Source organism: Trachinotus anak, unplaced genomic scaffold (assembly GCF_046630095.1).
Source record: "Trachinotus anak isolate AG129_WGS33_773 ecotype Australia unplaced genomic scaffold, CSIRO_AGI_Tana_v1 ptg000004l, whole genome shotgun sequence".
Classification (NCBI taxonomy): Eukaryota; Metazoa; Chordata; class Actinopteri; order Carangiformes; family Carangidae; genus Trachinotus; species Trachinotus anak.
Genome location: NW_027273855.1, coordinates 9,810,009 through 9,837,424, shown reverse-complemented (window position 1 = coordinate 9,837,424; position 27,416 = coordinate 9,810,009). Strand labels below are relative to the sequence as shown.

At 37.6% G+C, this 27,416-nt stretch overlaps 3 protein-coding genes across 3 annotated transcripts; 2 read left to right on the top strand and 1 right to left on the bottom strand.

Moving 5' to 3' along the window:
• Positions 1 to 2,648: 2,648 nt before the first annotated feature.
• rprd1b (regulation of nuclear pre-mRNA domain containing 1B) lies at positions 2,649 to 11,001 on the top strand. The gene is made up of 7 exons (XM_071475707.1): positions 2,649 to 3,351; positions 4,747 to 4,876; positions 5,371 to 5,504; positions 6,291 to 6,409; positions 7,245 to 7,371; positions 8,514 to 8,689; positions 9,729 to 11,001. Exons 1-7 carry the CDS (start codon positions 3,201 to 3,203, stop codon positions 9,876 to 9,878), a joined length of 987 nt encoding a protein of 328 aa, XP_071331808.1. The 5' UTR covers positions 2,649 to 3,200; the 3' UTR covers positions 9,879 to 11,001.
• A 2,984-nt stretch (positions 11,002 to 13,985) lies between these two features.
• Positions 13,986 to 17,449, top strand: LOC139620322 (kelch-like protein 10). The gene is made up of 5 exons (XM_071475704.1): positions 13,986 to 14,120; positions 14,446 to 14,932; positions 15,334 to 15,951; positions 16,177 to 16,326; positions 17,055 to 17,449. The coding sequence occupies exons 1-5, from the start codon at positions 13,990 to 13,992 to the stop codon at positions 17,397 to 17,399; spliced, it is 1,731 nt and encodes a 576-aa protein (XP_071331805.1). The 5' UTR covers positions 13,986 to 13,989; the 3' UTR covers positions 17,400 to 17,449.
• Positions 17,450 to 19,044: 1,595 nt separating this feature from the next.
• LOC139620320 (protein-glutamine gamma-glutamyltransferase 2-like) lies at positions 19,045 to 27,370 on the bottom strand. The gene is made up of 15 exons (XM_071475700.1): positions 27,231 to 27,370; positions 26,649 to 26,834; positions 26,270 to 26,503; positions 25,906 to 26,024; positions 25,562 to 25,690; positions 24,450 to 24,618; positions 24,181 to 24,313; positions 23,902 to 24,005; positions 23,209 to 23,297; positions 22,790 to 22,943; positions 22,489 to 22,577; positions 21,694 to 21,877; positions 21,212 to 21,372; positions 19,749 to 19,885; positions 19,045 to 19,327 (listed from the first exon to the last, which is right to left on the bottom strand). Exons 1-15 carry the CDS (start codon positions 27,238 to 27,240, stop codon positions 19,180 to 19,182), a joined length of 2,046 nt encoding a protein of 681 aa, XP_071331801.1. The 5' UTR covers positions 27,241 to 27,370; the 3' UTR covers positions 19,045 to 19,179.
• Between the last annotated feature and the right edge of the window lie 46 nt (positions 27,371 to 27,416).

Genomic DNA, 27,416 nt, shown 5'->3' with positions numbered 1-27,416 from the left:
TATTTGGTAAAAGCTTTAATTGTAATTCTATATAGACATGTAACAACAATAACATTTTTGTTACGTTTTCACATCAGACAGAGTTATAGTTGAAACGGTAAATCAGTAACATATAATAGTGCACAGTTCAACAGTTAATTTCAGACAGTGTTAGAAAAATAATGGGGGGCATTAAGACCTATTAAAACAAAAGCCTCACCAATGACTGTTATTTAACCACATATTTGTAGTGTATTGTGCTTTCATGAGAGTCAAAGGAGAATATTTGAATTACAGTGTACTGTGTACTATAATGTGTGTGTAAAAGTAAGGACAAGAGTTGAAAAGTAGTTTAAAAGCTCCCTGTCACCCTCATGGCTTATTGGGACACTTGAACAAAACAAAGCAATACCATTGTTAGTAGTATTAGTAACACCTGCACTGTTCCTACTATGACAAGTCAAACTGTGTACAATAAAAAAGGCCTATACAATGGCTTAGGGAGATTTCAGTGGGATGCAACAATAATTAATGTTATCATGTTTGTCTTATAAGTACATGTCAAAGTGTAAGCTGTGAAAATGATCTATTGTTGGTCTCTAATGACATTGAATATCTGAAATAAAATACAATATGTGTCACACACATTATGCTTCTATAGTTTGAATAACTTTTCTACAATTTCCTGATGACCCTTTTAAAAAAACCTATAGGTCCTAAAGGTTTGTTTTGATACTTTCCTCTTGTTGTGATTTAATTTCTCTTTTCTTCTGCTCTTGTGTTGATACTTTACAAGCTACAACTTAAAAAGTATAAATTTAATATTTTGTTGAAATATGATCTGTTTATAATGATGTAATTGTTAATTAGCCTACTTATTACTGTTTTTGTTTATCTACTTTACCACTTACAAACTAGCTCATACATATGTACATTCCAGTTTTAGAATAAATAAATAAATAAATAAATAAATAAATAAATAAATAAATAAATATAAGGATGAGGATCTATATTCAAATTAAAGTGTCTTATTCTTTTAATTTTCCAATGTTTCTAAAACACACTGATGGGTAGTCTGATGGGTATGACTCTTTCAGTTTATCTTACTATTCATGATCAGTGATCACATTTTAAATAATTATTAAAACTAAATAATCTATTACTTTGTTTATTTTTAACAACCTCAAACATATTTTTAACAACGTAACATTACAGCAAGTGCTGTATGACAAAAAAACAAAACAAAAACAGAAACAAAAACAAAAAAACAGATAAGGTTAATCAAGCCATTATGACCCCAAAAAACTGTAACCAAAGAAAAAAATCTAGAGTTAAAATGAACTTCTAAGCATTAATTCTTGAATCTGGTGATGATTATATTTTGCTTGCTATAAAAAATAACCTTATAAGCAGGGATGGGTTTTACATTTTCATCCCTGTTTTATTTTATTTTCAAAAATATGTAATCAATCAAATTAAATTTCTATTTCATCACTGTCTAATTATTAAACATTGTAAATGGAAATTACACTCATGCTTTATGAAAGGAGAAACTAAAAAGAAAGAAAAAGGACAATGACTCTAAAAAATAAATACAGTATATAAGTAAATAAGATTTGATAAATGAAAAAGTGTTTTAAAAAATTTGTTATAATAGTTAATTGTACATAGTCTTCTTGTTTTTTTTATGAAATTTTAGTTTATAAAATATATAATAATGAAGCAAAATTTGTGAATTAACATAATTTAAAAAAAATCATCATAGTTAAATAAGAATAGATCTTGGGTTCTTTTCACTCAAAATATATCATAACATATTTAACAGAAAGTTTCCGAAGTCACAACTAAAAAAGAGATGAGTGAGTGCTTTCTGCAGTCCAGTTAATATTACGATCAACAAAGTGTGGAAGAAAAACATTTGTAGGGTATATTTTTTGTAAGATTGTTAATTGCATTTTTCAAACCTTATTGGGTACACATAATTTATATGGTAAACAAGTTTTATTTCAATGAATGTCCTCAATTAAGTGATTTCAAAATAATTTTTGAATATGTTTATTAATGCATTTAGTATCAACAATATCTAGACCTCCTATAAACAGTTCATGTTTTAGGCTCATAATATCTTTATACTCAATATGATTTTTCATTAAGCGACACAGACTACAGCTTCACAAGCAATAGCAAATTCTGTATGTGACAGGGAAGTTATAATTTATCAATTACAACATTTTTACCATGAGGGTGTCAATTTCTAAAGAATGTGGTTAACTAAAGTCAACTAAAGTTGTGTGCAAAATTACCTTCCACACAATAGTGCTTGGTGGTGATATCTACTAAGAACGTTTAACAGGTAGTTTAGATGGAGAGTCATGGGATAGTAGAAAACTCTGTTTATTAAAATAGTCTCAGGCATAATGATGATAAAATACCAAATAGAGTCAAGATTCAATAAACAGTTTTTAATTTGGTTAATTTTGAATGTAACCTTTGGATCCTTAAGATTTAGCATCTAAACCCCTTCAGATTTATCTCCTGCACAGCTTGCTTAAGATGCTCATGTTTGATTTATTTTCTATTTTTAAAAATGAAAAATATAATTTACCCTTTTCCATCTGTGGATAAAGGGGTGGTGTCTGGCCCTGCTTGCGTCACTGCTGTGCGACGCACATGTCGAGGTGAAAGTGCAAGGCTGCCATTTTATCGAAGAAATCTTCCTGATTAGTTAGACAAGCAAAGACAAACTGTGAGTTTCACCGTTACTTTTTTGCAGTTTGGACTCACCTGTTGGCGCACTGAAGACGTACAGGGCAAGGATATTACACAGGCTTGGGGTGTTTGACCTCAGGTTGAGGCCCAGGCTTTGCAGGGGGCTGCACCGGTCTGTAAACCGCTGCTTAGCTTGGCGGCTAACATTAGCCGTGGCTGTAAACAAACACTACAAGCAGTGGGGAAACAGCTGCAGGTAAACCACCGCACCTACTGAGAGTTTGTTCAGCATATTCGATTGAGAAAAGTGACTAACTAACCAAGTGACTAGCTAACATCGGGAAGGAGGAGCGGGCAGCAGGAGGCGGTTTGACGCTGCATGTCTGGAAGTTTTGCGACACAACTTCAGTTTTGATGACAGTAGGAGTTTCTCCAAACCAGCTCAGAGCTCAGCCGCTTTAGAGCAGGTCGTGGGGTCTGTTGGGTCAAGGGGGAAACACAGACACAGCGGCATGTCGTCCTTCTCGGAGTCGGCCCTGGAGAAGAAGCTGTCGGAGCTGAGCAGTTCGCAGCAAAGCGTCCAGACTTTGTCATTATGGATCATCCATCACCGCAAACACTCGGCTCTCATCGTCAAAGTGTGGCACAGAGAGCTGAAGAAAGGTGAGAGCTGCCACTGCTGACTGCTGCTAAAAAATGTATATGAATACATGTTGTGGGTTTTGTCCAACAAAACATGAGATTATGTTATTTTACAGATTGTGATAACAGAATAACTGTTAGAAGATTCATTAGTTTGTAACAGTTTGAAACTGTCAAAGAGAAGACACTGTCTCTTACATATATATAATCATATTATAATAACTTACTGTCAAAACTTGAGAGTGCAGAGTAGTTTTGTTCATTTAACACAATGAGAGAGAGGACCCCACATCTTACATATCTGCAAAACGTCAAGGATAAAACATCAAAGTTCAAGACTTATTTCCACTTCTCCTTGATTTAAAATAAATACATATATAAATAGAAAAGGAAAACAGCACTGATGCAGGAGTCCAGGTGCCTCAGCCACATCATACTAACATCCAATCTGTACATTAAATACATTGAACAAATTATACACACATATATGAATTACTAATTTACATTTCCAGGTTTCCCATAAGACACAATTTAATATTCTTTTTGTTTTCTGTGGTAGTTACTTATGTTTTTGATATACCATGCTATCAGTTTCTTGCACCACAAAGTCTAAAGGAACGACTGCAACACTGGCTCTAGTCTAGCAAGCATGAGTTCCTCCAACCCTATGAAAAAGGTGTTTGTCAGGGCTCTGTTATAATAATTTCTAATTTTGTCTGAGCATTAGTCAAATAAATAAATAAATAAACAAATAAAACGCCCAAAATATTCTATTGCACAAGGATGTGAAATTGAGAAAAGTGATGAAATCCTAACATTTTAGAAGCTTTTTGTTTTTTTTCACAATTTTCTGAGATTTAAAATGAAATATAAATGAACTAAATAAACAATGTTAGAAATTGGTGATATTGACATGCCTTGGTTTTATTGAAAAAGCAATTGTATTGCTGTAAATTGTAAAGCTTTAGCAGTAAATGCCAGTTTTTTGGGGTTTTTTTTAACATCAGTCACTTAGAATGAAAGAGCCAGGGCTTTTTTTTAGAATCACCATTAAGTTTGGCCATTCGGCAGTGAAATCCACTGAAGATGAGGCAGATAAGCCACAGAATATAAACCAAATTACCCTGATAATCGGACTGAATTGCGGTTTTGTCTCAGTTTATACTACTTGAACAGCTGAACAGATCTATGGGGTGACTTTAAGCTAGCTAGATCACTTACGAGTACACCCAAAAACTAAGTCATGATTTCCTTCCTGAAGTAGGCAGGTATGTTTTAGCACAATAACAGAGTCACACTTTATTGCAAATGTAATTTGAATGTATTGACCATCACATGTCCATGTAAGGATGAATTTTCCTTATTAAATCTTTAAAAAAAATCTATTAAATAAGCAATTTTTCATGTGTTGTCCAGCTAAAAGCAACAGGAAGCTGACGTTCCTTTATCTGGCCAATGATGTCATCCAGAACAGCAAGAAGAAAGGACCAGAGTTCACCAAAGACTTTGAGTCTGTCCTCGTCGATGCCTGTTCCCATGTTGCCAGGTAGATAATAATATGACCAATGTATGCTCTCAGACTGCTACAAATTAATGGTCTATGTAATAAGTGTGTATGGGTTTGTGAACTGGCTTGTGTGTGTAGATAGGTGGCATGCTTACTCCCTTGAAGCTTTTTGAGAAAAGAACGAGTATCTAAATGTAGCCTTTGTAGAAACCCACTTTACAGCTGAAATTTGTTGTAATTTTTCCCTTTTGGTTAACAAAAAATCTGCTAATGGATGGTAATATTCACTCAGAAGTAGTTTATCCCATTCCAATTGACATCCAACAACCATAATCTTGTAAGGAAAAAAAAAGCAGGCAATAATAGCATAAATTTTAAATATTTGGTCCCATATTACTTTTTTGTAATGCACAAGCTGTTTGGAGGAATGTTCTTAACACTCTTTTCACTATGTTTTGACCTATAAAATGGTCCTTTCCTCCAATTTTCTCTTGTTGTCTCCTGAACTGTGTTGTTATACTGCATCCCTGCAGTGAAGCGGATGAGAACTGTAAAAAGCACATGGAGAGACTGCTGAACATCTGGAAGGAGAGGAGCCTCTACAGAGGTGACTTCATTCAGCAGCTCAAACTGGCCATAGAAGACACTAACAGCCCCAGGCCTTCAGGTTAGATGACTGTTTTCTCTCATTGTTGCACCTGTACATGAATATATATTACATATGATCTGTGATCTTTGTCAGGGGTGTCCGACACCACAAAAGTTGGTTTAAATCCAACACCAAGTAAAACAAGGTCCAGGATGGCTGATATTGATAACGATATTTGTCTTTATTAAAAGCAGTTACTGTATGAGGCATTTCTTTTTACACTTTGGTTAATTACTTAATCACAACCACATTAAAACACAAGACAGCTTTTAAAAGAACAAATATTTATTGGTGAATGAGCTGAAATAATGAGGTGATCACTGCACACATGCATATAGTTGCATGGTTGACCCTATTGATTGGGTGATGATCGATAGTCCAAATAATACCTAGTGTCTTTGATACTGACACTTTACGTATTGATCTGCCCTCCTTTTGTGTTTATATTTTAAAATGTTTTATACAGATATCACACATTGTAGTGGAAAAATCCTAGAAGTTGTAATTTTAGTGTTAGTTTATATATTGAGGAATACTTACTGACAGTCTGTTTTCCCTTTCATCAGAGCTGGAAAGTGACCAAGTTTTGACCAACTTCCAACTTCCACATTTTAGGATTTATTTTAATTTTTTTTTTTTTATGTATTAAAACTATAAATATTAATAAATATTTTCTATTCAATGTTTAAAAAATCATAAAAAGGAAATGGTTTCATAGGGCAAAGGATTCAGTTGTATTTTATTTTAAGTTAGTGGCATTTGACAGGAGTGTTTTTTCTGTTCTGTGTTCTCTTGACACTGCAGAGGAGAAGAAGGCGGTGAAACGTAGCTATCAGAAGATTCAGGAAGATGAAGATGATGAGGATGACGACTACAGAAACCACAACTCCCCTCGCAACACGGATACCTTGGCAACTCAGCTGGTAAAGACAACATTTTGTATGAAAGGCACAGAATGCAAAAAAGGAAAAAAAAAGTATCTTGCAGTTAATGTTAAAATGTTTTTTTTGTCTTTTCTTTTTCTTGTTTTCTTTGTAACATGATCTCTCCTCCCTGATCATTTTGATCAACTCTCATTAACTTTCTACCTCTGTTCCTAATGTGTTATTTTTCTGCCTTATTCCTGAGCACACAGTGGGACTTTCTGAACACGGACAGTATTTACAAACACACAAATTATATTTTGAAGAAAAAAATATTTTTGAGCTAAGAATAACTTAATCATGAGCAAACAAATGTTTTCTGTGCTCAATAAATTTATTTCGCCATTTGCTATTATCCACATTGTTGCAAAATAATAGTTGTTGTTCTCTCACAGATCTCTGTTCCATGCACTGGCAGATAACTGTGAGCTTGCTCACAGTCTCTTCCTTGCATTCTCAATATCTCTGCTCTGGGTATGCTCGAGTTGCACGCCGGCTCAACATTGTGCAGTGTTAAAATGTGCCACAAAATGCGCCACAGATGAGCGCGCTCAGAGCAGAGATGTTGAGAGAGCAACTAACTAAATCTGAGTCAGTGACATTATTATTGTATGATGTATGGATAATGGCAAATGGCAAAATACATTTATTGAGCACAGAATAGATTTTTGTTTGCTCAGGTTAAGTTATTCTTTGCTCAAAAATATTTTCTGTTCAAATTATAATTTCTGTGTTTTCCAAAATTATTTGTCTGTATTCAGAAAGTCCCACTGTGTGGTCATGAATGAGGCATGCCATATGTTCCCTTTAAACATATTCTGACACACACTTGCAGACAGAGGAGCTGGTGAAGGCCCTGCAGGACTTGGAGAATGCTGCATCAGGTGATGCAGCTGTTCGTCAGAGGATCGCCTCTCTGCCGCAGGAAGTCCAGGACGTTTCCCTGCTGGAGAAGATCACTGGTAAGACCTGACAGCTCAGCTTGATCAGAAATGATATTTCTTGGAATATTTTCTATGCCTTCACCATGGCAAAAGCCAGGGCCGGAGGCATTATGTTGTCGGGTTGTCCGCCTATTTGTCCATCCCATTGTCGTGAACACAATTGGTTTGTAGATTTGTAGTTGTATTCTGATTGGGTAATTTGTAGCTCTTTTCCAGTTGGTTATTATTTACAGTTTGATTCCTGTAGAGTTGTAGAGGTGTGTCCTGATTCTTGTGTACAGTGAGGTATAATGAACCAGAACAATTCAGTACCTTGATAATAAGTAATGCTTTTATGCCTTCTTGCCAGCGATAGCCTGCACCATCTGTCAGGCCGGCCATCTGACTCTTGTGAATATCTCGGAAACTCTTCAGAGGAATTTCTTATAAGTATAAGTGGACATTTAGTGCAAATGTCCACTTATACTCAAGGATGAACTGATTAGATTTTAAAGTCAAGGTCACTGTGACTGTACATAACACATTTTTAGCCATAAGTCAAGGATTCACACATCAATTATGAGAAAATTTCACTCAAATGATAAATATTTTATGATTCTGGATAAATAGGGATGTAACCCTTAACTAGTCTGCGTGGCCAAGGTATCCTAACTTACTTGTTCTTGTGCAATTTTTGTATTAGACGGACTGTCTAATTTCCCAAGGTTTGTGGTGAGGATTGTCAGATGGGTTGAAAATTAGATAGATTGCAGTAAGAAAAAGTAACGTGATTCAGCTTTGGAAAAAATATAAACTACACAAACAAGATGGACAGTAAATAAAAGCATGCACACAGTGTTGAAAGTAAAAAAAAGTGTTATTAGTCATCAGCATCTTACAGTCAATAAGTTTGGTCCGTTTACAGCAATATCCTCGTCATAGTGATTATAATAAATTATATTTGTATAGAACTTTTCTTAACACAGATTATAGAGCAATATATGTTGACCAATATACACGTACAAAATACAAAATATACAGTACGAAACAAAAGAAAACTAAAATGTTGAGACAAAAACGTTCAATAGTAAGAAGAAATTGAGTGAATGAACAGGAAAAATATTTTTAAAGAGATTAAATGTTATCTGTGATTTTAACAACTCACTTTGGTCCCACTGAAGACAAGGAGGCAGCAGACAAGCTGTCAAAGACGGTGGATGAAGCCTGTTTGCTGCTGGCAGAGTACAATGGCCGACTGGCTGCAGAGCTGGAGGACCGGAGGCAGCTGGCTCGCATGCTGACGGAATACATCAGCAGCCAGAAGGAGGCGCTCATGGAGAGAGAGAAGAAACTGGAGGCAAGGCACCGCGCACTCAAACATATCAGCCAACAGCATTCACAGAACTGAGACATAAATCACTGTTTGAATATATTTGTGTTGAAGTTTCTCTTTCACTACAGAGTGTTATGTTATTTAATACAAACTCACTCTTTATGTTTCCCTGGACAGAGTTTATCTGTTTAGTTCTAGTAGTTGGATAGTAACAAAAAGAAGGAATTTATACTAAAGAATTTAACCTTGGAAGATATCCACTTGATTTCTCTAATTCAGACTGGTGGAGCATCATTAACTAAAAAAATAAAACCCTTTGAAAACAGGTTGAATGATTACAGCAAGCACAAACCGCGTTTCAGTGTTTATATGGGCACATGTCTTATGCTGTCTATTAAGACATAAAAATCCTATCTATCCTGCTAAATGTTTTAATCAACAGTCCTTTTGGTCAGAACGTCAGTAATGACTCTTTTTTTCTTTCAGTGAGGGCTTAAATATACGCTGATGAAATTACCCTGAAAGTCACCCTGAAATAAGAACAGCTAAGATCTGAATCTAGAGAAGTTTTGCCTTTTAGAAATCGGGATGCAAAAGAGATTATGCATATGTGACTTGTATTTGAACACACAATTTACACACACAGTGCACCTGTCATCACAAACTGTTGATTTGTCAAGTTTGGCTCCAGCTGACAGTAGCTTGGTAGAGCCACCATTAACATGGAGTCTCCCCCAAAAAAACGCAATTCTTACTTCCGGTTTATGACAACTTAAGTCTGTTTACTGTTTTCATAGTGTTGACTGTAATTTCTTGTATCATACAGCTGTAATTCTGTTCTTTTCTGTTTTACACAATATCCCAGTTTAACTGTTCATATGACTTCCTGGTTTAGCTTTGTAGCACTGTACTTGCTGTAGTTTGTGCACAATCTTTCTCTAAAATTGGGGATTATTTTGCTGTAGTTAGAAAAAAATTTGGAAGAATTTTCTTGTGTGCTGTAGTTAAGTCATAATTTTTAGCTCATATGTACCTGTGCTGTATGTTCTCTTTTCCTCTGCAGGAATATAAGCAGAAACTGGCGAGGGTGACCCAGGTTAGGAAAGAGCTTAAGTCCCACATCCAGAGTCTCCCTGACCTCTCCCTCTTGCCCAATGTGACAGGGGGTCTGGCCCCACTTCCATCAGCTGGAGACCTCTTCTCCACCGACTGAGGCCTTGCCCAGAGGAACTAGCCAGGTGCTCCTCCCCACCCAGACCCAGCCCCATGTTTGATTCACAAAAATTCTCCCAGCTGTGTCTCTAGCCAGAGGACACATGTGGTCAAACCTCTCTTTGCAGAGTAGCCAGCCCATCTGCTAACTCCAACCCTGCAGGACAAGAAGGAGGAAGGGACATTGGAAGGAAGGTTTGGTAAAATCGAAATGCTCTGCAGAGGAGAACAGAGACTCTGTCAGCCTGGACTTTTTCCGTTCTTGCTCAGTCAACAAGGATTCCACTCCACCAGCTTGGAACAAGTTTGTTCCCTGTTTGTTTTTATTTTTTTATGCTGGAAATGTCACTGATTTAGGAGGAGGGGAGGGGTGAATAAGCAAGGCTTTAACAGACATAAATGTTGATTGTCAGGATGTGTCTATCAAAGTGTCTTTTTGTGTGGTATATTTTGGATTCAGTGAGCAAAGGTGGGCCGTTTACTCTCACAGTACTCAGAGGTTGTGACTACACTGTGAAGAGGATGTACCATTCATTAGTTTTATTTTTTGGCTTTCAGTTGGTGGCTTTTTATTGACACATAGTCAGATAGGTGCGTTTGATGAGTGTGTACAATTAGAGAAGATATCAGATCTGGTTCAGTGTATTTTGGTTGTTTGATGAATGCTCATGGTCCACAGCTGTTACATTTCACTAACACTTCAGAGAGTCTGTGATGGAATAGGATTTGTGGGACAGTTAAAAGTCAATAGACAAGCTTTGGTTTTTGTGTCCCCGTTTGCAAACATTTTTCCTCATTTATAGACTAAAACTCTGCAAATTCAAAGTACTCGTTTGTTTTCACACTTTGATTTGGACAGATACTTGAAATGTAATTAGGCTAATTATGTTCTTAAGTGTGTAGGCAAGGTTTGAGTTTTACAAAACAAATCCTGGAAGTATGAAGAAGGAATTCAGAGTTTGCTTTCGAAGAAATTGACTGGTCTTTACTTGTATGAAACATTTGTGAAATGCTAAAATAAAAAATAAAAAAATCAAAATACAGTAAAGCTGAATACTAAAAAAAACCTAAAGAAAAGTGTTAAAGCTCATTTAGTTTTAGTTTATTGGGTTTGGAAATGTATTTTTTTAAAAAAAACAAGATAACTAGCACAGAACAAGACCTTTGTCTGATATTGGTGTATTCATAACACAAATCTGTTGGTATAGAAAAAAAATCAGGACATGTTGACATTGCATTAGAAATAAACTGAACTGTCATCTTCAGCTTCATTCGCAAGTATTTAAGAAAATTGTTCATTATGATTCACAACATAAAATTCCCAGAATATTATTAAAATGAATGATAGTTGATACAAATTGCTTGTCCCTACCTGTAGGTAGATGAAATATTTAACTAAAAAGTAGCAGTATTAAGTTTTCCCCCACATTACAAATCCCTTAATTTAGATATTAAGGGAAGGGAGGGTGACTTATCTCTGATGTAGTATTTGATTCAGCAGTTTGTGAGGATTTTCTAAACCATTCTCTGTCAAGGCCAGGCCTACAGGTATCATTTGTTTAGCTCTTATGCTTTTCAGTCATTTATAGGGAGGTTTTATGATAAAATGTGAAAGACGTTTACTAAGACAGGCTACTCATTTTGTAAAAGCTTTCAGAAGCTGTAACAAAATGCTTCTGCTGCTGATGAGGTAAGTGTTTTCAAAAGTTAAAGAAGATTATGGTAGCTATAGCTTACCTGCTGATGCAACAAGCCTGGGTGAGAAATGCTGCTACAAATACTTCTTAGTGAACTCTGATTGGTATCTCCTGGCAGTGTGGAACCACAAAGTAATTTAAACAGCAGGTAAGATTGTGACTAACAGCAGATTCAAAGTGTTTGTTAAACCAAATGTGTTGATGTCATCATTATAGTCAGAACACAAATTTCAGCTTTAAAATAACCAATGTAAGAAACTTTGGATGCTTAGTGTTAAAGTGGATACATTTGGACCAATTATCTGATTTCAATATAATTCACTGGTTAAGTAAAGATGATTATAAATGACCCAGGTGTGATTGACTGTTGATATTAGTTAGATCTTTCCTTATCTGTTTGCTGTTTGGTATGAGTTTCTCTCTGCAATATCATACTGTGCGACCAGGACTGCACCAGTAAGGAACACACAAGTATTTTTTATGTAATAAAAGTGATTCAGTGGATGCCAATAAACTGGAACCATTTAATTTGCTACATATGTGTTTTATATAAAGTCAACATAAGGTAAATATACCTAGGGAATTCAGACACAAAAACCCACAGTTAAATGTGTTGCTTGTAGGTCTGTGAAAAAATAAAAAATGCAGCCTTTCATCTTCTCTGTGTGGGCCTGCCTGAGCCTAATGGGGCTCTATGAGTGACTTTTCCTCACTCCTCTATTCACCTCATTCTGTTATATGTATAACAACAACCTTTAAGTAATTTTAGAAGGCAATAATTATCATTGTAGTTTGGGCAGGTACAGTAATGTATAGTATAATTTATGCTTTCATACCTGTCCTGGCCTCCAAAATGATCATTGAGTTGAATTACCACCTCTGACAGAGTCAACAAAACAAAAATTCGTATTTGTTTCCATTACTTAATTCTTCCTGTAAGGGTTCCACTGAGGGAAAAAAGAAAACTGGTGCTCGGTGAAAAAATGGCTACATTATTATTTACAACAATTCATTGTGTTCTTGCTCCCATTAGAACAAGCAACTGAGTCAAAGCTGAACCAAAGAGAGAGTAGATGGATCCTCAAGATCTGAACTTTAATGAAGACTTAAATTTTAAGTCCCACTTAGGCTATTTTGCCAATTTTCAGAATTAGGGGCCACTGTGACTCAGGGGGTAGAATGGGTGATCCACTAATCAGAAGGTTGGTGGTTCAAACCCTGGCTCCTCCGGTCTGCCTATCAAAGTGTCCTTGGGCAAGATACTGAACCCCAAACTGCCACTGAAGGCTGTTCCATCATATGAGTGTGTGTGTGAGTGGTAGAAGTGCTCTATGCGTAGATGTAAGCACTGTATGACTGTGTGTGTGAATGGGTGAATGTGGCTTACATTGTAAGGTGCTTTGAGTTGTCGTTAAGACTAGAACAGCGCTATATACAGCCATGAAAAAGTTAGGACACCCCATTAAATATTTAGTTATTTATTAAGAAATATCAACAAAACAATTTTAGATCTTCTTTCAAATTATATTGATAGTTTAAGCTGATGTAATGCAAAAACAAAAATCAATTATTTAACAAAAGAAATGAACAAAAATGCCATTTCCTTCTGAGGAAAAAGTTAAGACACCCTATGCCCTAATAGCTAGTATTTCTGTAATACTCCTTTCGCTCCTACAGTGTAAGAAGTAGCACTACCACAGCTCCCTCATCCTAATGGCAGTCAGACTTTTGTCAGACAGTAGTGTACAGTAACACTGTTCTCACTGTCACAATCATCCACCATACGACTTAGCACAGTATATCTCAGGTCTTATTTCTTTATCTATCATCAAATTCATCTAATGTTTCACCCTTGTGTACACACATGCTACACAGCATGTGTGTATTACTGGCAGGTACTGTCTGTATGTGATAGTTTTGCAGTATTTAGTGTATACTGTTTCGGTCACTCACTTAGTCTTTTTCTGAGCTGCTGTAACAAGTTTATTTCTCCTGTGTGGATCAATAAAATCAATAAATAAAATATTCATTTTATATATAGGTTTTGATGTGGTTGAGATGTTGAAAATCAGCATTGTGTATCTGTGGAGTAGCAGCTGCACAAAACATAGCCACATCTATAATTCCACCATTGTGAATTTCTATAGTAAATCTATCTAACGATCATCTAACCAGACTACTGTACATTGCATGAGTTACAGAAGGGGAATAAGACACACAGATGAAGTTGTTCTTCATCAGAATGCTGCTGTTTGTGACAAGATTCTGTGATGTCATTGTGATCCATTCTAAAATCCCATCATGACGTGTGAGTGCACACAGTTCTCTCACACAACTACACACTTGTTGAGAGTCTGGAGAGAAACCTGCACCTAAAGGTACAAAGAGTAGAAGGTGTCACATTGAAGAGCAAAGATGAGTGAGAATGGCTCAGTGTATAATGAGCTCCGTCTAGAGCAACAGCTTTGTGACGCGGTGATCAGAGTGGACAGCGTTGAATTTCATGTGCACAAGCTCATCCTGTGTAACTGCAGCCCGTACTTCAGGTGAGCTGGTTTTAACAGGGGGATGCTGCTCTGTTCTTTTCAAATAAGCAAAGAACAGCAGCAGCATGCATAACCAACATCATCTTATATCATTTCTTTGAAATGACTTGGTGAAAAATAAGCCAGTCTGTTGAGTGGCTGAATGGAGCTTTGATGTACTTGCACTTGTTTTCTGTTCACTATTTCATTTGAACTTGGTCACAGCAACTCTGAAAAGGGCAACAGTGACTTTATATTTTTACTGTTATATTGTGAAGTCTTAATTTAAAGGGAACACCTTGAACACACTGCCACTCCTTTGTTTTGTCTCCTTCCTGGCCCACAGAGCTCTCTTTACCCATTGGTCAACCCCAGACAGTCGGGTCTTTGAGATTCCTAATGTGTCACCTGACATGATGAGGCTCATCATTGAGTTTGCCTACACCAGCTTTGTTCCTGTGACACAAGAGAATATACAAGAGCTTTTCATAGTGGCCGACCGGTTCAATGTAATAGGCATCATAGAAGCCTGCAGTCACATCCTGGAGGAGCAGCTGGCTCCACAGAACTGCATCGGCATCTGGTGGTTCACAGACCTCTATTACTACCCTGAACTGAAACACAAGACCTTCCTCTACATTCTGAATCAGTTTGAGGAGGTTGCTGCCACTTCAGGGGAGTTCCTGCTGCTCTCTGCGCAGGAGCTTGCTAAAATCATTGAGAATGACCAACTTAGTGTAAAGAAGGAGAAGACAGTGTTTGAGGCCATCCTTCGCTGGATCACCTACGCACCTGAGCAACGCAAAGAATACATCTCTCTGCTTTTGTCCAAGGTAAATGAGGGGTGGACAACTGCTGAGCTGCTGCTACATTCTCCTGGGCATCGTTCTAACTAATTGTGTTATCATGAATACAAACCCCCCTTAAATTCTGTTTTAGTTCTAACAAGGCCAACTAATTTTAAATCAATGACAGCTGTAAAGAGGTCAAAACAAAACAGAGTTAACAAATTCTCTGTATTAAACTTTTCATCATCCAACTATTCTAGGATTTTGATGACTCTGTGAACAGACGTTTGAGAAGTCTCACAATCTGCTATAGTTCCTTAAAAAATGCTAAAAAAAAAAAAGAAGCTAATAAAATATACTGCACAGCATCTATGATAAGTTAAAATCAGCTGATAATACTAGCCATGCTGGAGTATTGGTCATGCTCTATTTCTGTCTCTGTGCAGGTCAGGCTGGCTTTGATGAGTCCAGAATACATGATGGAGAGCGTGAATGACAACGAAGTGGTGAAGGCGAGTGAAGGGTGTCGAAGAATTCTCCTTAAGACCATGGATGCCATGCTGGATATTAGAACAAAGAGGTTCTCCAACTCTATTTCCTTTCATTATCTGGCCCGTCCACGGCTGCCCCCAGAAGTCCTTTTGGCCATTGGAGGCTGGAGTGGTGGCAGTCCCACCAATGGCATTGAGGCATACGATGTCCGTGCAGAGCTATGGGTCAATGTAACTGATGATGAGGAGGCTCCTCGGGCCTACCATGGCACTGCCTTCCTCAATGGATCAGTTTACTGTGTTGGTGGCTTTGACGGTGTTGAACACTTCAGCAGTGTGCACAGGTTTGATCTGGGTACACACACCTGGCAGGAGGTAGCACCAATGCATTCCAGACGCTGCTATGTCAGCGTAACTGTGATGGATGGGTACATATATGCCATGGGAGGTTATGATGGACACGATCGACTGGAGACTGCAGAGCGCTATCAACCTAGAACCAACCAGTGGACTTTAATTGCATCTATGCATGAGCAGAGGAGTGACGCTAGTTGCACAACCCTCCGGGGCAAGGTAGGTAGGGCTGAAGAGCAGCAGAGAATAACTAAGATGGATCTGTTATATGACAGGGAGAGCATAAAAGTTGCACATCTCTTGTTTAACTCTATGATCATTTGAGTTTGCCCAAGAAAAACACAAGGTTATGTTTTGAACAAGATAATAGGTTAATGTTTTTAAATACTCCTCTTGAGTGGAAGGTTTTAAAACACTCGTTATTACCTCTTGAATTATCTCCAGGTCTATATTTGTGGTGGCTTCAATGGGAACGAGTGCCTGTTGACTGTCGAATGTTACAACCCAGAGACCAACCAGTGGACACTGATCGCCTCCATGGGCAACAGGCGTAGTGGAGTTGGTGTCATGGCCTATGCAGATCATGTCTTTGCAGTAAGCACATCCCCTAACACAGAAGCACTCAGAAACACAGAGGCATGAAAAGACGTTGCTGGCAGGGTTTTCAAATAACCCTAAGGCTGATAAATTAGAACCTCTGATACGATGGAGGTTTGTCCCTAAAAACCTTAAAATGCAGGGCAGTAATGTACTGGTGTAATGTAAAACAGTTACAGCTGAAATGATTAGTTGATCACAGTAAGTAATTAGTTTACTGACAAAAATAGGGCAAGAATTTGATAATCAAGTAATTTTTTAAGCAAAAATTACAAAAAAAATCACTTGTTCCAGTTTCTCACATCTGAAAATTTGCTGCTTTTCATTGTTTTCCATGACAGTAAACTGAACATCTTTTGTTTCTGGAATAACGATTATTCACTGTTTATTTTCACTATTCTAAACCAAAAAATTAATCAAGAAATAAATACAGAAATGCACTGAGCAGATGCAGTACCTCAAAATCTGATGAGGTCCTGTTTTTGTCTGTGCCACAAAGAACAGTTTCAGTGTCACATCATCCTCAAGTTCTATGTGAGACTCTGACTGACAACAGATATTTCCATAATATTCTGTAATATTATATTTTTACCTTAAATACTACATAACTTTATTTAACCTCACACAATCAGGTCAGGGGCTTTTTGAAAGTATAAAATGAGACACAAAAGACAGAAAAGCAGTCGAAGCAGTCTCAACTTCATATTTCACCTTTCTTTGTTTAGGTTGGTGGTTTCAATGGAACCAGCCGTCTGCGTACTGCTGAGGCCTACAACCCCAGTACTGACACCTGGCACAATGTACCACACATGCTCAACCCCCGAAGCAACTTTGGCATTGCAGTGATTGATGACCGCCTCTTTGTGGTTGGGGGTTTCAACGGCTTCAGCACCACCCCTGATGTTGAATGCTATGACATCGAAACTGGTGAATGGTCTGATGTCTGTGACATGGTGATCTCCCGCAGCGCCCTGAGCTGCTGCGTAGTGCATGGACTCAACAACATGGATGAGTATACTGCCATTCGTTATTCCCTGCCATTCTCCATTGAGGAGGATGAAGTGGATTGATTCAGATCTGACTATGACTTGTTCTGAAAATAAATATCTCTGAGCATAAATCTACAGTATTGTTATTTTCAGTTTGTGTGATAACTTTCTGATCCACCACTTAAAACCCCCCATGACATCTGACCTCCCCGTTGAATGTTGAAAGGAAAAAACATAAGCACCTCTCCTTGGAGAAGAATCAAATCATCACAAAAGCCAGTCAGTAGAGACAAGCAGACAAAGTGAGACTTGACATTACTTGACAACTGCAGTTATAGTTGATCCACAAAACCCTATTGCACAGGGAAAGTAACTAATACTGTACTAAATATATACATAGGCAACAAATTCATTAACTTGTGGTGTCTACGGTTTGAAGATGCTGACCACATAATTACTGTGTGTTTTTAATCCGATAAGAGACCTTTGTTGTATATCATGCTCCATCTCTCTCCCCTCATTTCCTATCTGCTCTGATGTAACAAAGGAAAAATACCCAAAACAACAAATACATGATTAAACTAAATAAGAAACAAGGACTTCACCTCAAAGAGGTTATTTCAAAAGGAAAATGAAGGGGAAACAGAGCCTCACCTGCTGCTGGTGATGTTCTCAAAAGGGAGGAGAATGACTGATCTCGGTTAGGGAATAAACCAGTTGAGTCTTTGGAGGAGTGAGACTCTGAGGACTCCAGCAAAGCCTTGCCCTTGGACGTTTGTCCATTCAGCCCACATGTATTTGTGAACTTGTGGCCATCTTCCCTGCGGTGTCTTGTGGTGGGATCCATCTTAAATATGGAATGCTTATTTACCAACACCACCAATATATCTGCAATAAGCCAATATATCAGCTTGGACAAATCATCAGGCTTTACACACAAGAATTACATTGTCACACACCAGCTACATGCAATTATTGACTACACCTGGCCTACAGGTCAATGGGGAAGTAGGCCTAAGCACATATTTACACAGGCACATCACATAGGCCAGTCAACAGAAGTAGTCTAGTCACAGCACCCTTAAAAATGATGAGTCTGTATTCCCCTTGAATCTGGACCAATTAGCCCACTATGGTTCCATACTTTTTTCATGATTCTGCTGACAAATAAATGCACATGGGTGAAAACAGGACCTCCTTGGCCGAGGTGGCAACTGAGGGGAAAAAAAATCTTGTGCACGTTCCTGCAAGAAGCCAGCAACTCCTGTGTCTCCTTCCCTTGTCAACAACATAAGTAGAATTGACAATGAATTTAAATGGTTTAACTTATATAGCCTAGGAGATCGCTGAGGGTTTATGTTCAACTCTGTGGGAGCACAAGGCCCACAAGACAGAAACTAACATTGAGCCTTAAAGTATTATTCTAATTTTATTTTCAAAATTTTATTTTCATAGACAAAGTGAATTTTTTTCCTGCATCATGAACAGTAAAACATTTCCTAAAAAGAGCTGACATTTAATGGAACCAAATCAAAAATTAATACAACGATATACATCAGTCAAGAACAATGTGTGAGCTATTTATTCTATTGTAGCCTACTACAGAGGCTAATGTACATAAGGGTTAGTAGATGTGGATCATTGTGTTTCTAAATAAATTTACTCATAAAGAAAGTTACTTTTTGAATGGCATAATAGCTTTGTATATTCTAGTATAAGTAGGTAGTAGTATAAGTAGATTTAAAAAAAAAAAAAAGCCTCAGGTCGCAATGCCAAGGACAGCCCTGTAATGCTAAGCCACTGTAGTCCAATTAAACGACAAAATAAAAAAGCTGTTAGAAGCATTAGACTCTGTACTGGCTCATTCCTTCACAACAACATTGATGAAGCTCTTGATGTTCCTCAGTTTGTTGCTATCAAAATTAACCAGCAGCATGCTGGAGCCTGCGCTTGTGGGACTGAACTCAATACTGGCTTTGGCTTCCTGTTTTGGGCCCACAGCTCCAATCCTGCAAGAATCAGATGCAGTGGGCAGTGAGATGAGGTTTCTGTTTTATACTGATCACAATTCTCTGCATACAACCTAGAAAAAAATGTTTGGCATTATGGCATTATCATATCACCACAAATGACAGCACAGCATCTAATTACTTAAAGCTATAAGTGCCATTTTTATTGCTGAAATAGGAATCATTGTGTGACAGCTGCAGGGAAACATTCACTGCTACTTTGGGTGTATTTGACTTGTTGTAGGCTTTGGCTTGAAGTTTCATCAGAGTCAAATACAGTTAAACACCATCTTGTACAACAAACTGTGAATTAAATGTGATAGGAATTGGGTGAAACAAGTAAAACCATAAAGTATATATGAGGAGGAAAGCATAGAAATAAGTGGAACATAAAGAAACAATTGCAATGGAGTTGACATACCTTGCCGTTATTGGTTTGCCGTCAGTGAGGCCGACCCCCTCTATGCTAAAGCTGCAGTCCTGCAGTGGCTCTGGTAAAGGGTTCAACAAGGTCAGCTCTGCCATAACAGGCTGGTTCACTATGGCCTCTCCCATCAGCTGCAGAGATTAGCTCATGTTAACAGGTTTCATCATGTAAGAGCTGGTATAATAGTGTAAATGATTAAAAGTAGGTCATAATAAACCTGTACAATTTTGTGGAAAATGACAGTTATCAAATAATGCAAGGATGTCAAAGGTTTAACATTGCTGTTGATTTAGCCTAACCTGAGTGGGTTATCAACAAAGACTAGGTGTAATAAACAGTATCTATCCATAAACAAAATAAATAACAAGCTCTGTTGTATGTGAGCCCACTGACCTGGTTCAAACAAATTGAAAAACTATTTGATTTGAAATTTGATTTATGTTTTGATTCACATTTAAATAATGCACTTCAGAAATGGTTATAAAAGATTCCACTACACTTTTACCACAGACAGTATCTTAAAATGAATGCATTTCAGCCAGATGTGGTCTTAAAGGGAAGTGGAAGAACATACAGTATGATGGAAAAGATTAAAGTTACACTCAAAGGACTGGTGGAAGCAATCAGTTTATCATGTGATGTTTTACATCAAGTTTTACCATGTGTTGGCCCAATAGACAACAAATTTCGCTGTAATGGTTTATCGTCACTTCTAAATAAGAATGTCTTAGCAAAAAGGTCAAGACTAAAGTTTACGACTGAAGAAAGTACAAATGTCACACCATACATCAGAAAACAAGCTTTGGTCAGCTCTGAGAGATTTGAGGCTTTCAGTATTAGAAACTTCATATTTGCCACAGAGGTTTAGAGTGATCCCCACCACCATTATGACTGCAAATCAGCAAAGGATCAAATAGTGTTTGGGCCACAAGGGAAGTCTACATTAAGAAATCTTACAGGATACTAACTGCCAAAGCCTCCATCCAGCAAATATCAACTCTTAACTTAAGACTCTCAATTTTAAGTGATTAACCATGTATACTTCTGTGCATACATTGTTTTATATATTGGATTATTGTATAACTTTTAAAACATGCTAATTTACAATAGCTGACCCCGAACAGAAGTGAATAAGAAACAGACTAACACACAGATACTACAGATGCAGATAAACAGACAGGGACTTAATAATCTAAAATTATATTACTGTCTTTGTCAATAAAAGTCTGTCTAATATTCTGAATAAAAGTATAAAAATATATAAAAATCTGCTTTGATCTGATGTGAGCTGATTTCCTGTTATTCAAGTTCTTGCGATGATGTAAATAATTAATGAGAACAATTAATTGATTAATTCATACTGGGTTTTTCTAAAGGATAACACTACAGAGTGGTTTTATTACTCATGAATACGTTTCTTAATTTTTTCCCCTGTCCATCCATCCATCCATCCATACCTTGATCTCCATATCTGGCTCGTCTAGCACAATGGTCTTTTCAGCCTTATGGTAATCAATGGTCTGCTTGTCAATGGTGATGGCTGATAGCTGGATCAACCTGTCCGAGGTGATCACTGATCCATAACTGTCATACTCCAGTTTAAGGGACATGCGCCTTTCTGAAAAAACAAATATATACACATAAAATGGGTTATTACAACAATCTCAATTCCCTTTCATTATGAGAAGTTTTTTGTCTGCAAACCAGGTTTGAACCAACAAACATTATAAGGACGGTATTAACCTGAGAAACATGGTACATCTGAAGAAGTTTGAATTGTTAATTTAAAATATTTTTTCAGGCATCGCTAGCCTTGTTTCATCAAGGTATCTTAAAGACTTTGCACTTGCTAACAATGTGGCAATTATTTTTGTGAGATCATTAAATTCACTATTCATAAAATGTGACTTGAAGTGTTTGCACTAGGATCAGAGCAAACCTTCTCCAGAGGGCACCTCCACTTTGTCTGAAGTAAATCCACAGCTCTCTCCTAGTTTCCCATTGTAGCCGACAGCTTTGGCGAAGAACAGGAAGTTGCAGGTTTTTGCCTCCATGTGGTTGTTGATGAGGACAGCGTACACCTCAAAGTCTGAACCCACGATCATGTTATCAGAAAGCTTGATCTTAAATGACAATTATAAGGTGATTTAATTTAATATATGGAATATAATGCACAATAAAAATGCACAAAAAATACATAGTTTGTGTTATACTAATTAGCAGGTGAATATCTTGTAAAAATAATTTGTTTTCCAAAATCTAAAACAGACTATACTGTGATCTTGGATACAATATATCTCAATTCTGTAGTAGATTCAGATCAAAAATATATATAATGAAAACTATGTAACCAGAACATCCTAATGACAGTGGTGACGGTCAAATGAATTTCAAAACTAATGAAAGTATATAAAGCAAAGAAAGATTCATTCGTTTTTGATCTGAGCTCCCACCCACACACATATTTGACAAAAGTGGATACTTAAGGAAACCCTTATCACAAATGTATAGTAGTTCATATTAGTGCTGCGCTCTGTCTGTCACACCCATGTTGTTGTTGATTACTTTCAGCTTGTGTTTTTCAGTTATTAATTAATTTTATTTCTTCTTTTCAAACTAGTGAAACTACAATTTCTGTGCAGATGGTGTGGCCTCTTTGGAACTCTTGTGTTGTCTGCATCAAATATCTCCACCCCCACTATACAGTATATATGTTGAAACTGTAAAAAAAAACCTTGAGATGCAGCCCTGGCTCTTCTCCCCGCTGCTGCAGCTTGTTGTGATGCTGGGCCTTCTCATACACTTGCCTTTCCTCCTTTGAGTCTGAAAACCATCAAGTTCATGCTTACTAAAGCTCCCAAACAGTGCCAAACACAGAGCCCTTTCGAACTATGATCATTTCAATTTAACAGGCATGGATCTTATGTGATTACATTTTTTCAATTTGTTTTACTTGAATCCATCCGTGTAGTTTGAGAATGTTTGCATGTGCAGTATGTAATGTGTGTGTCTGTGCACACGTAACTCTGCAGTACCTTCTGGATACTTGTACTGGTGTGTGATGTCGTGTCTCTCATCTGAACCCACAGCTTTGGTGCTGATGAAGCGTCCAACTGACTTAGTTGACCCACTGAACTTGACAAACTGTCCATTTGACAGGCGCACCATGTCCACAACATCTGCATTAACCTGTCTCCATACATGACAAGAAATAACATGAGCTAGCGCTACATACAGCAATATCTTATCTATACACATACATATATAGTATCTCAGAACAGAAAATGAATCAGTCTCTGCTTGATGGGTTAGCTGGGATCAGGTCTTGGCAAAAATGTAAACGTGTAACTTTGATGCTGACTATAAAGTTATTGTAATCTAGAGTCAGTAGTTAAATACAAACTATCTTTATTTTTGTGTGTGGATTTCTTTAAAATGTTCCAATAAAATTCACCTCAGCAAAAATGAAAGGGGCGTCATACTTCTTGGTCAGCTCTCCTTCCTTGATAGCCCTGAGTGAGGCTGGTCCGCAACAGAAAACACCTGAAAAGGAGTAAATTCAGGGCATACAAATTATTCAAGTCATAATAAATATAATAAATATAATAAATAAAATAACATACAAATGCTTAATATTTTTGCTGATGTGTGTTGTGCCAGTTCCAGAGAGAATGGACAAGTCTAAGCATGTTGAGGACCCTCACTGTTGTTTTGTTGTCAATATCACATCACATCACATCACATCACATCACATCACATCACATCACATAGGCGGGTTGCCAAAATAATGCAAACACCTGATGGTAAAGGGATACATGATCACAATTATAAGCTTCTACAAAGTTCTATTACTTGGATGCCAGTCAGCAACATTTGATATGTTCCAAATGTAACAGAGCGTCACATTAGTGTATTAGTAAAAATAAAACAGCAACATTTTTTTATGTCAAGAAAAACAGTATCAAGATGAGCCATGTGAACATGCCAAACACAAGCTATCACAAGTTTACCATAGACCATACACTAAGCCTGTGACTACTGAAACTGAAACTAACCACCATGGTGAAATGGCATGCAACCCATTATGACGCATCATTGAAACAGGTTTTATGTAGTTATAGTTATTGTTATTGTTATTGTTCATCACCATCACTTGTCTCTTGTGGAGTTGGGTCGCTAGTTTGCCACCCATCATACTCAGACCCCAAGTCGGGACGGGTCATCCAGCTATCCACCCAAACATGGAAATTCCTGGGAAAACATGTAAAATAAAGGGTGATAATGTGGCCATTTTGCTTTAATCTGTCAAAAAAAAAAATTACTGTTTCATTCTGCCACAAAGGAATAATGGAAGATAACAGGAGAAAGAGAATGTAAAATTTGTGTTTAAGCATGTGCAGTAGCCTAATCCCTACAACAGACTCACCATATCGAATCACCTTCAGAAATTCTTTCACCATCTTCATCATACAGGTTTTCTATCACGAGGTTAGCATCACTATCGTGAGCTGATCCAAAGTTAGTAACCACTCGACATGGGATGCCCAGGCATCGGGACACTGAAGGAGGGAGGAGGGCAACACTTAATCGCACCACTTTACTAAAGTATGTGCTTGAGATAAAATTGGTAATCAAAGATTGAAAACTTAGGGGTGTGATAAAAAGACTCTCATGCACTCTACACTGTGCTCCAACCTGTGCAGGCGACAGCAGCAAAGACCCAACACTGGCCGTAGCGGACAGGGCCATTTTTTGCCCACTGGTGCAGAATGTCCCCACTGCCAATCCACAGTCCTGGATGAACCCCACCCGAAAACTCTTCCCACTCTCCCACTAGCACACCCCTGTCATCATTACTATTGATCTTTGGGCACAGACAGAGGGGAGACATGAGAGAGCAAGCATACACAGATAAGTGGAGGACCATAATTGAACAAGAGTCATAGAAGTAAATACAAAAGAATGAGTCATATTTCATTGCTAAATAGTGTACACATTTCAACTCTATGTGTACAAGGTTTGCTTTAATAAACAAGTGTCCAGAGTTCTTTCACTGTAAAAGTCTCCACGACTCTTACATTTTTAACCAAAGCACTGCTTTATTTGGGACAAACAAAGCTTGTCAGACCTGAGTTTCACTAGGCTCAAAGAGATCTGGAAAAAATCCAGAACAAGATTTGGATATAAATATTCTGCTATGTGTCAAGATCTCTCAAGAGCTCATTGTTTTTATTCTAGATCAGATTAGATTCAAATATCCATCAACATTACAAGACAGTGGTCTGGCCATGCCGTGTTTAGCAAACATGACATATTTTTGCTTTGCAAGCATGTGGAATAGCACTGATAAATGAAAGCATGCAGGCTGTTCTAGACATTTGGTATGTGACCTTAGAATCAGTTCATACAATGTAGTACTGCTTTATTATGTAGTGACAGCTACTGAATTGTGACACCCTGTTGAAATCCAGCTTTGGATTTCTCATTTAGCCATTTTGACTTGCAGCAGGAACAAATGCTGCCAGACTTTATTTAATTTGTTTCTTATTAAATTATTACTTGCTCTTTGCCACCTTCTTGGAATCAAACACCCTTTCTTTGTTGCTTTGCATCACAAATGTTGCCAAGGGAGAAGAGAAAGTTTCAAAAGAAGGAGAGAGGTTGCCCTGCAGAACCATAAAACACTTTGAATATAAAAGAGCAGAGAGACAGTTTTCGGGTGCACCATGGGAATCTCTGCCTGCACAGCTAAAATAACAGCTATTCATAGGCTGGTCACGGCTCTTCACTTATGCCTGGACACCTACCATAGCACTCAGCACCCTGGTCACGTAAATGGGATTTCTTCTGGCAGAGCAGTCCTTGTCAGCATCAGACACAAATTTGGGGTTTTCATCCAGGATCTTCAGACAGATATCCAGTATTCCTTGTTCAAACTGCAGAGGATGGATAATACTGAGCAGCATAAAAAGATTTTTGTCACATTATATTTTCATTTGGTTAGTGACAGTGTAATGACAGTAAACATCATGAAACTAATTGATGAATGTAACTTTTAAAATAGCAAGGTATGTTGCGCTAAAAAAACTTTTTCTGTGTACATCTGATTGAACCTTATTAAACAGAATGTAACGTTTAACATTGCATGTACCTGTCCAAAGTTCCAAGGTGTCCCTTTGATGCGTTTATATGTTCCCCTGTAGATCTGCCCATGTTGTGCTAAAACATACTCCTGCCTCTTTGCTTCAATGCGCATGTAAACAGCATCTCCTGTGACACAGTACAGACAAGCACATTCAGACAAGCATGACAGCACACTATACTAACATCTTAAATCTAACAGTGTTAACATGTTTTACCGCTTTTGTGTGCCTGAAATTCAAAAGATTGATTTTATTTCTACGTTTTTTTATGAAACCAATGTAAACACTAGGCTCATTAAAGAGAAAGGAAGAACAAGCTGCAGGAGGACCACAACAAATCTAAAAACACAGATCAATACTTTATATACTCACTGAGGCACCAAGCATTAAAAAGCACAGTGAACTGTCCTAAATTGGTCTTCTGCCCTTCCTGGTCCAGAGTCAGAGAATAAACTCCTATGGGGCTATTAGGAGAGGAACTGATGAACACCGACACTGTGTTTCCAGGAGAATCATTAATAGCGGATGCGCTCCATTCAGTGTCCACTGTGGAGTCACGTAGACTGAAGGAAACCTTAGTGTCTGATTCTTTCCTGGGTAATGGACCTGAAGAGACATAAACAGTAAATCTAAATCCAAACAAATCGTTGTGCACACACTGCTGCTGCTCTAATGCGTATATGCTAACACACTCCAAATATTTCTTTCTCACACACAAGTAAATCTAAACACTGAGAGACAAGACGCATACCAGTTTCAACAATGAGTGTGAAGCTTGTTTCACCCAGTTTGAATGCTTTGCTGCCAGGTTTCAGATGTAAAATGATGATGAAGGGCTGTCCCCTCCTCACTATCAACCGCTCTTCTCCATACAGCTCTGTGTGGTGGCTGCTGTTGTTACTCTTAATGTTCAGATCACAGCGCTCAATGTCCAAGACTGTGTGTAGAGACAGAGAGACAAGTCACTTGTCGCTTGTCAATTACAAAATTCCCATCACGGACAATGTGGACAGACTGAAGCCACAAAATATTTGACTTGATGACTTTGATCACCCTGTCAGACTTTCTTCACAAATGATAAACCACAAGAAATGATCAAGGTATTCCCCAACACAGATTGCGTTACTCTATGTTCTTGATCTGGGATATCTAATGTCATCCACCATTCCCACTCATCACATTTCACACTTGACTCTCAATCTGATATTTATTCAAAACAGTCTGACTCTAGGAAGTAACACAGAAAACAGCATCTTCAGTCGTAAATTTTACACTCCACTAATAACATGCAAACACGTGCTACAATATGAAACATTTTTTTCCTCCTCCTTACCTTGACTCATGTCTGTAGTGAAGTTCTTGTCTCTTGACTTCTGGGGAAAGTAATACTTCAGCCGCAGCCTGTGCTTATTGGTTAATGACCTTGGCGTGTAAAGGCCTCATAGGGATATTCGTGGCATGTGAAACCCGATAAGGACATCCCCATTTGTCTAGATGCCACATCAGTAATTCTGTTTTT

Coding starts and splice junctions, on each gene's coding strand:
- rprd1b (XM_071475707.1), top strand. CDS start 3,201: ATGTCGTCCTTCTCGGAGTCGGCCCTGGAGAAGAAGCTGTCGGAGCTG. Junction 5,505..6,290: donor TAACAGCCCCAGGCCTTCAG/GTTAGATGACTG, acceptor TTGACACTGCAG/AGGAGAAGAAGGCGGTGAAA. Junction 6,410..7,244: donor ATACCTTGGCAACTCAGCTG/GTAAAGACAACA, acceptor ACACACTTGCAG/ACAGAGGAGCTGGTGAAGGC.
- LOC139620322 (XM_071475704.1), top strand. CDS start 13,990: ATGAGTGAGAATGGCTCAGTGTATAATGAGCTCCGTCTAGAGCAACAG. Junction 14,933..15,333: donor TCTCTCTGCTTTTGTCCAAG/GTAAATGAGGGG, acceptor GTCTCTGTGCAG/GTCAGGCTGGCTTTGATGAG. Junction 16,327..17,054: donor ATGCAGATCATGTCTTTGCA/GTAAGCACATCC, acceptor TTCTTTGTTTAG/GTTGGTGGTTTCAATGGAAC.
- LOC139620320 (XM_071475700.1), bottom strand. Junction 24,619..25,561: donor CCAGGGTGCTGAGTGCTATG/GTAGGTGTCCAG, acceptor CTGTGCCCAAAG/ATCAATAGTAATGATGACAG. Junction 22,578..22,789: donor CCAGTACAAGTATCCAGAAG/GTACTGCAGAGT, acceptor GATGGTTTTCAG/ACTCAAAGGAGGAAAGGCAA.